The sequence below is a fragment of the Cherax quadricarinatus genome, chromosome 9 (genome assembly GCF_038502225.1).
Source record: "Cherax quadricarinatus isolate ZL_2023a chromosome 9, ASM3850222v1, whole genome shotgun sequence".
NCBI lineage: Eukaryota > Metazoa > Arthropoda > Malacostraca > Decapoda > Parastacidae > Cherax > Cherax quadricarinatus.
The window spans coordinates 23,224,159-23,238,595 of NC_091300.1; the positions used below are offsets into that span (position 1 = coordinate 23,224,159).

General features: G+C 43.4%; 1 protein-coding gene across 1 annotated transcript in view; it reads left to right on the plus strand.

Annotated features, from left to right (window-relative positions):
• LOC128686144 (RCC1-like G exchanging factor-like protein) overlaps positions 1-10,625 on the plus strand; it is a 37,591-nt gene extending 26,966 nt beyond the window's left edge. The window contains exons 5-6 of the mRNA XM_070083114.1: positions 456-587; positions 10,458-10,625. Of these exons, the coding sequence (XP_069939215.1) occupies positions 456-587; positions 10,458-10,535 (210 nt within the window). The 3' untranslated portion in view covers positions 10,536-10,625. The remainder of the gene's footprint in view (positions 1-455; positions 588-10,457) is intronic.
• The last annotated feature ends 3,812 nt before the right edge of the window (positions 10,626-14,437 follow it).

Here is a 14,437-nt window from a genome sequence, read left to right on the forward strand (position 1 = left end):
TTATTCTTTTTGGGCCACCCTGCTTCAGTGGAATACAGCCGGTTTGTTGAAAGAAGATTCCTTTCTTGGACTAGTTTTTGAGTGACCCCCAACAACTCCACAACTGTTGGCAACATCACTGGTCTGAGTTGAACCAAAACAAATTTATTTTCTATCAAACCACATTTAGGTTTCTGACTATCATTGCTTTCATGTTTGGGAGACCACACACACTCCGTTTATGTATCAGACACATGCAACTCATGCACAGATACCACAGGGAGAAACTCCTGGTACCACTCTGCGTGGCCTGTCATGTCACACTATCAGTCCACCATGTTTTAAAAGACCGTCTTGTTTATCAGCAAGCTTATAGGATTCACTTCGTGTCTCCGCTACCCTAACACACTCACTCTACCTGACATGCATTCTATTTGACTCTTTAACAGAAAGTAACCTATTGCATCAACTTACAGGTGATCAGTATAACTAGTGGAATCAACCACTTTGCAGCAGTGAACAGCCATGGCACACTATTCACCTGGGGTAAAAATCCTGGAGGATGCCTAGGTCAGAGTCACACAAAGGACCAGTATTTTCCATTAAGGGTAAGTGATATAGCTAAAGTGTCCTGCAGACTTTTAGTTTATGTATTAAATTGTGTGTTTTAGCCATTAGACCTGGCTTAAGCAGGACACAATAGATATCTACCCTCTACCAGGATACACAGCAATTCACAACTGCAGACCAAACCAAGTTGGGGGTGGTATTGCAATCTATTACTCTAACCAATTATCTTGTATTAGCACCACTTGCTTTAGTGATGAATATGGGGAATACATTTTTGCTAATTTTACTGTAAAAAACCTTAAGAGACCTATAACAATCGGTGCCATTTACCGGATACCTCACACAAACATCCCAAATTTCAGTGAGAAATTAAAGTCACTAATAACAAACAGACAAATGAATAAGCACCACCTTCTCTTAGCTGGAGACTTCAACATCAACCTTGGCTTACTAGATGATCAGCCTGTAACTGATTTCATCAACAATATGAACAACACACTTCTCATACCAACAATAACTAAACCAACCAGGCTCACTGAAACAAGTGCAACCATAATAGACCACATATGGACCAATGTACTAGCCCCCCCTTAAATCAGGGATAATCACAGATAGCACTACAGACCAATACCCTACCTTCCCCTCTTCAAGGGGGGCTCCTTGGCATGGTGAAGAGGCTCTTGGTCTGAGGAATTAGACCTATCGGTCTTCTTCCTCAGACCGAACCTAATTACCCCCCAATCTCCCCTCCCCTATCCCATCCTCCCCATCCTCCCCTTTTTCCTTTCCTCCTCCTCCTCCCCACCCCTCCCTTTTGCCCTTCCTCTTTTTGTCCTTTGGGATTTCTCCCACAGGCGCGCTAGTTCCTAGGTAGGGGAAAGGATACCGGGGTCCATCCCATTCCATTGAGGTTCTTAGCGGTGGCGTAGTTTGCCGTGGAATCTGGATCGCCTGGGGATGTCCCGATCCCTCTCCGGTATCCCGGAGTAGCTTTGGGTGTCTTTCGGGCGACGAGTGTATCTCTGGAAGCCACCTTTCGGATTCCGGGGGTGGTGGCCAAAGGAGGTATGCTTTGTGGCGGATATCCGGCCGCCCTCTCTTTTGTCCACCGAGGTAGCTCGGCAGATGTGAGGTTGCTATCCCGGATTGTTAGTTTACTAGCATGATGGGTAGGGTATGGCACGGGTTCCATGCTGCATCTGCGCTACTTGCGGTGCTGAGGTCCTCTTGGGCGCGGAGGGAGATTTCTGGCCCTTTCATTCCTCCTAGGAACTATCCCTGCCCGGTCCCCCCTTTTTTTATTCTTTTTTTTATTTTTATTTTCTTTTCTTCTTTCTTTTCTTCTTTCTTTTTTTTTTCTTAAAAACAAAAAGAAAGAAGTAACCTAACCATGGCAGCCCTAGTCCATGAACCTGGTACCCCCAGGCCCCTTCTTGATACCGCACCCCGTTCTGACCCCGCCTCGTCTTTGGACCACTCTTCAGACATTCCTCATGCCTCTGTACCTATTGCCGGTGCTGTTTCCTCACCCGCTTCAGGTACTGAGGCCTCGACTGACTTCTTCGATTTATCGGACCTTCGCTCTCCTCTGACTATGCTTCCGGCCTCTTCCTCTACGGTGCGGCAATTTTCAAATCGCTGACCCGTTCCACGTCGGACCAACTCTGGTCCCACGCCTAAACGCCAACGACAATTACCTGCTGATGATACTTCTCCACCTTCTCGTTCTTCTCGGAAACGATCGACACGTCCTTCACTACCTTTCCACGCTCAGTTTCAGACTGAACAATGGACTAAATTCTTCACTTTACGACCAACTTCCTCTACTGCCTATCTTTCTGACCATAGTATTGGCGAGGCACTCCTACGCCATGTTGGTAAAGATATTTCTTTTCATGCTCTTAAGAGCGGTACGCGCATCATTACCGTACAGAATGCTACCCAGGCTCATGAGCTCTCTCGTCTTTCCCATATCGATACTGTTCCTGTCACTCTTGAAAAACATCATTCCCTCAATTCTTGTAGTGGTACCGTCATTCTGCCCCATACCATAGTTCAACAAAATTTCCAGACATGCGGCACTGACATTCTAGAACAACTGGAACTCCAAGATCTCCCAATCCTCAAGGTAGACACTTACGTTCTTCCTGCCCGTGGGCGGAGATGATACCCTAGCAATGTGGCTCGTTTAACTTTTGACAGCCGAGAACTCCCATCCTCAGTTTATATAGCAGGACATAGGTTACAAGTTCGAAAGGTGATCCCTACACCACAACAGTGTAGAAATTGCTGGCGATTTGGCCATCCAGCGAAATATTGCAGATCTATCGCCGAATGCCCAGTCTGTGGTGCCGATGACCATTCTAATACGTCTTGCAATCGATCTCCCTCTTGCCTTAACTGTCATGAGGCTCACCCTTCGTACTCTTGCCGTTGTCAGGTCTATTTAAACGAGCGGGAAATCCGTTACCTCAAAGAGACAGAAGGTCTCCCTTATGCCATGGCAGTTTCTCATCTCCGCCTCCAAGGGAGACTCCCACGTGTTTCTTATTCCCGTGTTTCAAAACGTCCCCCCACTTCTGGTATCCCATCTTCTACACCCACCTCTGTGGTTACCTCTCCCATAATCACTCCTGTATCTAATCCTTTTGCTGTCCTCGGCTCAGACGTCCCTACTTCAACGCCTCAGTCTAATCTCGCTTCTTCGAGTTCTCTCTCACAAGCCTCAGTATCGACGAGACCTCGTACGACACCTCCTCCCAATCGTCCCTCTACTTCTCAAAAGTCAAAAAAAGGTCCGTTAACACCACCTACCCATCTTCCACCTCCTCATTTTACCCTCCCTGTCTCTGTCCCTGGTTCTTCCCCTCTCACTGGCTCAGTTACAAGTGTAGAGGTTCACCCTCCTCCTCGTACTGTACCTTCCTCCCCTGTTCCCTCCCAAGTTTCTTCCTCTTCTGCCACCTCCCAGGTTCCTGCCTCTTCTGTCCCCTGCCACGCTTCTCCAGTTCCCTCCACCCTTTCGCCCCCCCCCCCTACCTTGGTACAATCCAATACAGTTCCAATCTTTACTCATCCTCCCCCTACCATTCCCAATATTGTCTCCCATACGACATCTCTGAATTCCAAAACACTTGAAGCAATCTCTGAATATATTGCAGAGACCAAACCATCAATGGACACTGATCCACCTTCCGCTCTTTCTCTCTCCTCTGCTCCATCTGCGCAACTCCTTTCTTCACAGCGCACCGTTCCTTCGCTGCTTGAACGTTTTCCACTGCCTCCGCATGTGGACTTTTCTAACCCTTCTAGTCCGTAGGAACCCTTACCTGCGGATTTCAAGTATCTTTATCATTGCCAATCATGGCCTATTTACAGTGGAATATACGCGGCCTCAGGGGTAATCGGGGTGAGCTTCAGATGTTACTCTCCCAGTTTGCCCCTGTTGGTGTTTGCTTACAGGAACCAAAATTACACTCTGCTGTTATTTCTCACATCTCAGGCTATAATTTATTGTATTCTTCAGATCCTTTTCCTGATGGGACCTTTAATGAAAGTGCCCTTCTTCTCCGCACTGATATTCCGTACCATCAGCTATTTGTTCATACTTCGCTGCATTACACAGCAGCCCGTATCCACTTACATAGGTGGTATACGCTCTGTTCTTTATCTCTCTCTCCTTCTCGGGCATTATCTATTCCGGATTTTGCCTTCCTTGTTTCGTCATTACCGCCACCGATTCTGTTACTTGGTGATTTTAATGCCCACCATTTCCTCTGGGGGGGGTCTCACTGTGATTCCCGTGGAATTCAGTTAGAGGCTTTTCTTGCCACCCACCCCCTCCATGTTTTAAATACAGGTACTCACACCCATTTTGATCCTCGGACTCATACTCTTTCTTGCATCGATCTCTCAGTCTGCTCTTCCTCCGCCGCATTAGACTTCACTTGGTCTGTTCTCCCGGACTTACATGACAGTGATCATTTCCCAATCATTCTTACTTCCCCTTCATATTCGCCACCTCTTCGCACCCCACGCTGGCAATTTAATCGGGCAAATTGGAACCTTTACTCACACCTAACTGTTTTTAAAGAGGTTCCTTCTTCGTCCTCCATCGATGAGCTTTTACACCTCTTCTTGTCCTCCGTTTTCACCGCAGCTTCTCATTCTATACCCCAAACTTCGGGCAGGCATTCTCAGAAATGCGTGCCTTGGTGGTCTCCTGCTTGTGCTCGTGCAGTACGTTTGAAACGCGCTGCATGGGGCAGGTACCGGTACAATAGAACCACAGAGCGACTCCTTGATTTTAAACAGAAGCGTGCAATCGCTCGCCGTGTCATCCGTGACGCTAAACGCACTTGCTGGCGAGATTATGTCTCCACCATCACCTCTGCTTCCTCTATGAGTGCAGTCTGGAAAAAAGTACGAAAACTGAGTGGTAAATATTCTCCTGACCCGGCTCCTGTTCTGCGGGTTGCCGGTGTTGATATAGCAAACCCACTAGATGTTGCCAATGAAATTGGCAATCATCTGATCCGTATTTCTCAGGGACTCCATCTATGCCCCTCATTTCTTTCCTCAAAGTCTGCCAGAGAGTTAGCACCCTTGGACTTTTCTTCTCTCAGAGAAGAACAGTATAATGTGCCTTTTACACTTCAAGAACTGGAGGCAACACTCTCAGCTTGTCGATCATCGGCAGCTGGGCCCGACGACATTCATATTCGTATGCTACAACATTTACATCAGTCAGCCCTTGCAGTCCTATTACGCCTTTACAATCTTATTTGGTCACAAGGAGTTCTTCCACAGCTGTGGAAATCCGCCATTGTTCTCCCTTTCCGCAAACCAGGCACTACGGGACATGAAACCTCCCACTATCGTCCCATTGCTCTTACCAGTGCAGTTTGCAAAGTAATGGAACGCCTAGTAAATAGATGTTTAGTGTGGTATTTAGAGACACACAACAGTCTCTCCACTCGTCAATATGGCTTTCGTAAGGGACGTTCTACCATAGACCCCTTACTACGCTTGGATACGTATGTTCGTAATGCCTTTGCGAATAACCACTCAGTTATTGCCATATTTTTTGACCTTGAGAAGGCATATGACACAACTTGGAGGTATAATATTTTAGCCCAAGCCCATTCCTTAGGCCTTCAAGGCAATCTACCATCCTTCCTTAAGAACTTTTTAACTGACAGGCATTTCCGTGTTCGGGTTAATAATGTGCTCTCCCCGGACTTTATCCAAGCTGAAGGTGTCCCCCAGGGATGTGTTCTGAGCACAACACTTTTTCTCCTTGCTATTAATGATTTGGCCTCTAGTCTTCCATCAAATATTTGGTCATCACTCTATGTTGATGACTTCGCTATTGCCTGTGCAGGCGCTGACTGTCACCTCCTTACAGTTTCTCTCCAACATGCAGTCGACCGTGTTTCCAATTGGGCCACCACACGTGGGTTTAAATTTTCCAGCACTAAAACCCACCAAATCACTTTCACTAGACGCTCTGTCATCTCCGATCATCCTTTGTACCTCTATGGCTCCCGTATCCCTGAACGTGATACAGTCAAGTTTCTGGGCCTCCTCTTTGATCGTAGGTTATCCTGGAAACCTCACATTACCTCTCTGAAGGCAACTTGTCACAGCCGGCTGAACCTTCTTAAAACCCTTGCTCATCTTTCGTGGGGAGCTGATCGTCGAACCCTCCTTCGCCTACATTCCACCCTTATTTTATCGAAACTTGATTATGGTGACCAGATCTATTCAGCGGCATCTCCTGCTACTCTCTCTAGCCTTAACCCCATTCATCACCAAGGATTACGTTTATGCCTTGGTGCTTTTCGCTCTTCCCCTGTCGAGAGCCTCTATGCAGAAGCGAACGTTCCATCCTTATCCGATCGCCGTGATGCCCATTGCCTGCGCTACTATGTACGCTCTCATGATCTCCGCAATCCTTCCATTTATAGAATGGTCACTGATATTAGTAGACATTCTTTATTTGTTCGCCGCCCCTGTTTACTCCGTCCCTTCTCTCTTCGCCTTCATTCGCTCTTGTCTTCTCTTCAACTACCACCTTTCTATGTACATGTAGCATCTCACTTTTCCCTACCCCCCTGGGAAGTTCCAGCTGTTCGAGTCTGTTCTTTCTCCCTCCCTTGCTCGAAAGCCCAACTGTCTACGGTCGCTTCCCGCTCTCTTTTTCTTGACCACTTTCACTCTCATTCTCATGCCATTGCTGTGTACACAGATGGCTCTAAGTCTTCTGACGGCGTAGGATTCGCAGCAGTGTTTCCGGACAGCGTCGTACAAGGGCATTTACTATCTTCGGCTAGTATTTTTACTGCTGAATTATATGCCATCCTTACAGCACTTATCCGTATTGCATCTATGCCTGTGTCATCATTTGTGGTTGTCTCAGACTCCCTTAGTGCTTTACAGGCTATACAAAAATTTGATACACCTCACCCCTTAGTCCTCCGTATCCAACTTTGGCTACGCCGCATCTTTACCAAGCATAAAGATATTGTTTTTTGTTGGGTCCCTGGCCATGTTGACGTACAGGGCAATGAACAGGCAGACACTGCTGCGCGGTCAGCAGTACATGACCTACCAGTTTCTTATAGAGGTATTCCATTTACGGACTATTTTGCTGCAATATCTTCCCACCTTCACACCCGTTGGCAACAACGTTGGTCTACTATGCTCGGCAACAAACTTCAATCAATTAAACCGAGTATAGGTTACTGGCCATCTTATCACCAGTGTCGAGGTTGGGAGACTACTCTCTCCCGTCTTCGCATTGGCCATACTCGTCTTACTCATGGATATCTCATGGAGAGGCATCTTGCTCCTCTCTGTGAGAATTGCCAAACTCCATTATCAGTCAGCCACATTCTGTTGGACTGCCCACTTTATCAACGAGCACGCAGAATTTACCTCTGTCGTCGTCTTCGCTCTGCTGCTCTCTCTTTACCTTCCCTTCTCGCTGATGGACCCACCTTTCATCCGGACTCTCTCATTGACTTTTTGACAACGACTGACTTACTTCACAAATTCTGATACCTTCAGCCCTTTCTACTTCAATCTCTTGCTACCCTCTACCCCCGTACTATCCCCTGCCCCGCTGTTTTCTGTAACCTGCTGATCATCCCCCCTCCCTTCTGCCATCCAATTCCCTTGCTTCCTTCCCTACCCTGCAGCGCTGTATAGCCCTTGTGGCTTAGCGCTTCTTTTTGATTATAATAATAATACCCTACCTTCCTCCTGACAAACATTAATAAACCACCACTTGAATACAACAAAGTCTCATTTAGACTCCATGACAAGGCCTCAATAAGGAAGTTCACAACTGACCTAGAGATTGTTGACTGGCCTACAGAATTCTCCAAGGCCAATGGTATTGATGACTGGACAGACATTTTTCTTAACAAATTACTTAGACTATACAACAAACATTGTCCTATAAAAACGAAACAGATCACAAACAAACGGCTTGGTTGCCCATGGCTAACCAGCACCATTCTGAAATCCATTGACAAGAAACAACAATATGAAAAGCAATATAGACAGGGCTTAATACACAAAGATATTCTTAAACACTATTCATCAGTTCTCACCAAAGTAATAAAGAAAACCAAACAACTATACTACTCCAATAGATTCACAGACACTAGAGGAGATATAAAAAAGACCTGGAAAACACTCAGATTCTAGGGACCCACAAACTGAAAAAAAACAAGAATATTGTCCTAACTAAACCTAATGAAACACCACTACATCCCACTGACACAGCTAACAAGATAAACGACTTCTTCTCAACCATAGGATCTAATCTCGCCAATAAAATCCCACATACTAATGCCCATGCCGGGGACTACCGAGATTATAAAGTCACTTAAAAACAACTCAGGGAATCTGTCTAATGTCCCACCATTACTGTACAAGCGAGCGGCCCATATCCTTTCGCATGCTATTTCATTACTTTTTAACAAGTCACTAGAAACTAGCACCTTCCCGAAACTACTCAAGATGGCAAGGGTTACACCCATACATAAAGATGGTGACCCTACAGACTTAAACCAACTATAGGCCAATATCAAACTTACCATTGCTATCCAAAATCTTTGAGAAACTCGTGCACAGGAGACTATATTCATTTATAAGAGCACAAAATATACTCAACCCCTGCCAATTTGGATTTAGGAAAAATAAAAGCACTAATGATGCAATCATAAAAATGCTAGATCTGCTTTACACAGCATTGGAAAATAAGGAATATCCACTAGGAATTTTTATTGACCTAAGAAAAGCTTTTGACAGTAGACCACGACATCCTACTCCACAAACTTGACCATTACAGTATAAGAGGCCATGCGCTTGCTTATTTCAAATCTTACCTTACTAATAGGTATCAGTATGTTACCATTAAAGACAGCATCAACAACACGGCCACTTGATACTGGAGTTCCGCAGGGAAGTGTCCTTGGTCCCCTGCTCTTCCTCATATACATCAATGATCTTCCAAACGTATCCCAACACCTGAAACCCATTCTCTTTGCTGACGACACGACTTATGTCATCTCTCACCCTAATCTTGCCACCCTCAACACCATTGTTAACGAGGAGCTGATCAAAATATCGACTTGGATGACAGCCAATAAACTTACGCTTAACACTGACAAAACCTACTATATTATGTTTGGTAGCAGAGCAGGAGATGCACAAATTAACATTAAGATTGACAACACTCTAATTACCAGACATAATGAGGGCAAATTCCTAGGCCTATACCTTGACAACAACCTGAATTTCAGCACCCATATCCAACACATAACCAAAAAAGTATCCAAGACAGTTGGGATCCTCTCCAAGATACGATACTACGTGCCGCAAAATGCCCTTCTCACACTATACCACTCACTTATTTATCCATACCTCACCTATGCTATTTGTGCTTGGGGATCAACTGCAGCAACACACCTAAAGCCAATAATAACCCAACAAAAAGCTGCAGTAAGAATAATCACTAAATCCCATCCCTGGCAACACACCCCCACACTCTTCATAGATCTAAACTTACTCCCTGTTCAGTACATCCACACTTACTACTGTGCAATCTACATCCACAGGACCTTAAACTCCAATATCAACCTTGACCTAAAACGCTTTCTTGATAGTTGTGACAGAACCCACAGGCATAACACCAGACACAAACATCTCTACGACATTCCCCATGTCCGACTAAACCTTTACAAAAATTCAATGTATGTCAAAGGCCCTAAAATCTGGAACACCCTACCTGAGAATTCTAGAACTGCAGACACATTCATCACCTTCAAAACTACCATTAGAAAACATCTTATCTCCCTGATAAACCCCATCAACTAACTACACGAATACCACCTGGTGGTTCACACTTACACTCACTCACCCATTTGACCATAAACAGAAATATTAATCTCAATCTTAAAATAATGAATCCTATGATACTCCAATACTGAAACTATGTACTGTGCCAAAACAAAAGCATTCACATTGCTAAACTCACAAACTAGTATTTAGTCACTTAGCCATAATACCAACTTACCTCATAATTTGTAATATTTTAAAATAAAGAATTAAACTAAGTCTGCCCGAAATGCCTAGCCATGCTAGGCGTTCTAGTGGTACACTCTGTAATCATTATTTAACTACATGTAAACCACACAACAACCAAATTCTGTAAATTCAACATTGTAACCTTTATAGAGAATAAACTTTGAATTTGAATTACTGTGTCTGTCATGTCATTTTTCATGAGACTAAAGTAGATAATGCACAGTCATCTATACATATTTAATTTAGCTAATTAATAATTTCCATATCATAATTTTTAGAACCTCAGCAGAACCTGTATACTTTTTCAGGTTTGCATTGGTGGACAGATTATAAAAGTTAGCTGTGGTGTTGACCACACGGCTGCCATGGTCAAGGAACTCATCTGATGAAAAATTAAGTTATTAAACCTATTGTAATTTTTTTGTTTCAAAATAGTCATTAAATTTTATTATATCAATAAAGAATGATAAGATATACATTTTGTAATATTCTATGCATTTTCTGCAGTTATTTTTAATTATAATGATTATTTTATCTAGGTAGTAAGTTGGTAGACAGCAACCTCCCAGGGAGGTACTACAGTCCTGCCAAGTGAGTGTAAAACGAAAGCCTGTAATTGTTTTACACGATGGTAGGATTGCTGGTGTCTTTTTTCTGTCTCATAAACATGCAGGATTTCAGGTATGTCTTGCTACTTCTACTTACACTTAGATCACACTACACATGCATGTACAAGCATATGTATATACACACCCCTCTGGGTTTTCTTCTATTTTCTTACTAATTTTTGTTTATTTTCTCTTACCTCCATGAGGAAGTGGAACAGAATTCTTCCTCTGTAAGCCATGCGTGTCATAAGATGTGACTAAAATGCCGGGTTCAAGGGGCTAATAACTGCTTCTCCTGTATACATTACTAAAGTTAAAAAGAGAAACTTTTGTTTTTCTTTTTGGGTCACCCTGCTTCGGTGGGATATGGCCGATTTGTTGAAAGAAGAAGAAAAAGATAATTTTATATAAAAAATATAGTAAAACCTCTCATTAATAGATTTAGGCAATTTTGGACAAAATATTGGCCAGACATATGACCTTAAGTATTGGACAATATTAGGTAATTCTGCATTTTATCCATAGCAATAGTGTTTGGTTGTCTTCTGAAGCATTGGGGCAAGTCTAACTCTATCTGTCCAGTATAGGCCATAGTGGCCATATCCAGAACCTGTACATTTCCATTGTTCCCCGAGCTGTAGGCCACCCACGCCAGTTTGTGCTCACTCATGCATACACTCATCATTCAGTCTCTAATTTTCCCTGGATTTAAAGCATTTTGTGTGACTATTAATATAAAAGCCAAGGTGCTATTATCAGTAGCTTCTAAAGCAAGTGGTGGTGCTAAGAGAAAATGTGTGGTTCTCAGAAATATACATCTTCTCTGGCCTCTGCACCTGACCACATAATGTAGTCAGAGAAGCTGTAAAGCTTCTTTGACTCAGAATAAATGTTATTTTGACTCGGAATAAATGTTATTGATGACTCAGAATGTTATTCTTAGTCATCAATATTGACGATGGCAGTTATACTTCATCTCTCCACCATGAAAAGGTGAGTAAAATTACATAGAGTACTATAGAATTTTTATACAGTACAGTATTGTACTCTAGAACTGCAGGTTACAATACACACATTCTTAGTGTCTGCTCATCTTCTTCATCCGTAGATCAGGTCCACTGCTTCAGAAAACAATTGGACAATCATGAAATATTAATTTCATAATTTGGGAGATGTGGACCATTGGCAACACTGTACAGCCTGGTCATGGACTGGGCTGCAGGAGCACTGACCCCTGTTTTAAATCCTCAGGTATTAAGATACAGTTAACCCTCAGTTAACGACGTCATTGGATAACGACACGTTTTCTCGTCAAAATATTGGCTCAGTTAACGACAAAAAACTCGGTTAAAGACAATCGTTTGTAGATGAATGGTTCAGAGAACCGACATGTTGATAAATTAGACACATGTGCAACTCCTGGGTATCTTTATTCTATTCAAGATTGATGGACTGAACACATCGATTCAAGGTTGAGGGACTGATTACCTCATTCTCCTCCTGTTCTTCAAGTTTCTCCTACGTATGGACTGATGAAGCCACTGTGTGGCGAAACGTTTCCTCAATAAAGATACCCAGGAGTTGCACATGTGTCTAATTTATCAAAGACAATCATCCCGAACGTGTCCCTGCAGAGTGAGCACCTGGACACTCCATGTACAGCCAGTGTGCTATTGTTTACAAGCCAGTGAGGATAAACTTGCAATACATTTTGTATTATTCCATTTTTTAGTGCTAGTAACTGTTAAATAAGCCACCATGGGCCCAAAGAAAGCTTCTAGTGCCAGCCCTTTGGTAAAGAGGGTGAGAAACACTATAGAATTCAAGAAAAATTTGTAGAAAGATACGAAAGTGGTGGCAGTAGTGATGGTGGTAGAGGGTAGTAGTATGGGCCAACAGGTTTACTGCAGTGTTACTGCTTTTTTATGTACACCAGCCAGGGTACTTCCCCACATACCAGCCAGGGTACTTCCCCACACACCAGCCAGGGTACTTCCCCACATACCAGCCAGGGTACTTCCCCAAACACCAGCCAGGGGTACTTTCCCACATACCAGACAGGGTACTTCCCCACACACACACACGATTTGATTTGATTGGGACTTGCGCGTGAGTAAATAGAATTATCGAGGCTTATTGCTTGGGAAGCATTGAAGATTGAGTTGGGCAAATACGATTCTGTTAGTGGGATGGTTTGTGAAGGACCTGCCTAGTATGGGCCAACAGGCCTGCTGCAGTGTTGATGCTTTCTTATGTGCACACATTTATGGATGAACATCACCCTGACACAGCTGTTGCAGGCTGTACTGGCAACATCTACAATGACAGCATTGTGTTCCATTTTAGGGAAATCTTAAAGAGACGCCAGAAACAGAGCTCTCTGGACAGATTTTTGGTGCGACAGGGGTCCAGTGACTCTCAAGCTGGTCCTAGTGGTGTTAAAAAACAAAGAGGGGAGGTAACCCCAGAAAAGGACTTGTTACCAGAAGTCTTTATGGAAGGGGATTCCCCTTCCAAACAATTGTAAACTCCTCCATTCTCTCCCATCTCATCACTCATCAATACATCTTCAATAAAGGTAAGTGTCATTTTATTATTTATTTATGTATTAACATCGATACCATGCCTAACCCTTCTAGGGTAGGGTAGGTGCCTGAGCCCGAGCCTTTAGCTCATAAGACTGTCATTCCCATTAGCTCCCTTGGGGCGGGGATGGCAGAACAGAGAGGCCTAGCTTGTGGCTAGGCCTGGGGACAGTTGGTCCCAAAGATGAGGAGGTACTTGTGCCTCCTCCCATGGGAGACTTAGGTCTCAGACACTCCCTAAAGAGGGAGCCAAGGCCGGGCCACCACTTGGAAAAGGCCCGGGCCAGGAGAATACTGGCTAATCTTTAATAATAATAATAATTTATGTATTAATTCTGCATGTCTCGTTGTTTTCTGTGTAGGGAAATGTATATTTCATGCAAAAAAAAAATTTTTTTTTTAATACTTTTGGGTGTCTGGAACGGATTAATTGGATTACTATTATTTCTTATGGGGAAAATTAATTCGGATAACGACAGAATCGGTTAAAGACATGCTCTCTGGAACGGATTAATGTCATTAACTGAGGGTCCACTGTATATGTTTCAGGGCATTTTGTTGGCATAGTTGATAGCTAGAATAAATCATATACATAGGATATGCAAATGTTGGAGAATTTGGGCAAGGCCCACAATTCCATGTGTAGTCAGTTGTAGTTTAACTTCAACCCTGATAACATGTTACCCCTCTGTTATCTCAAACCTTGGCTAATTATGCTGTAATTTTTGATAGAATTCATATATGGTGAGTTGGAATTGATGTTATTTGAGGCAAAAGTATTTTTGTTGTAAATACTAAATTATTCTGTAAACTGCAGAATTAATCTATTTCAGTGGTGGTAAATATATGGAATACTGTACTAAATGAATTCAAGCAATGCTTCAATTAGGGTTGCTCAAAATACTAATACTGGACATGTAATAGGTCCAGGAGCTGTTGCCTAACCTCTTTAAATGACTGTACAAGTAACAAAGTCTGCAGTTAGAGCTAGACTCCCCGTCAGTTATTATATTTACAAGAAAGTGCTAAACCCAGGTGGGTCATACAGCACTATCGACCCCTCTCAAATACAGTGGTACCTCGAGTTACAAACTT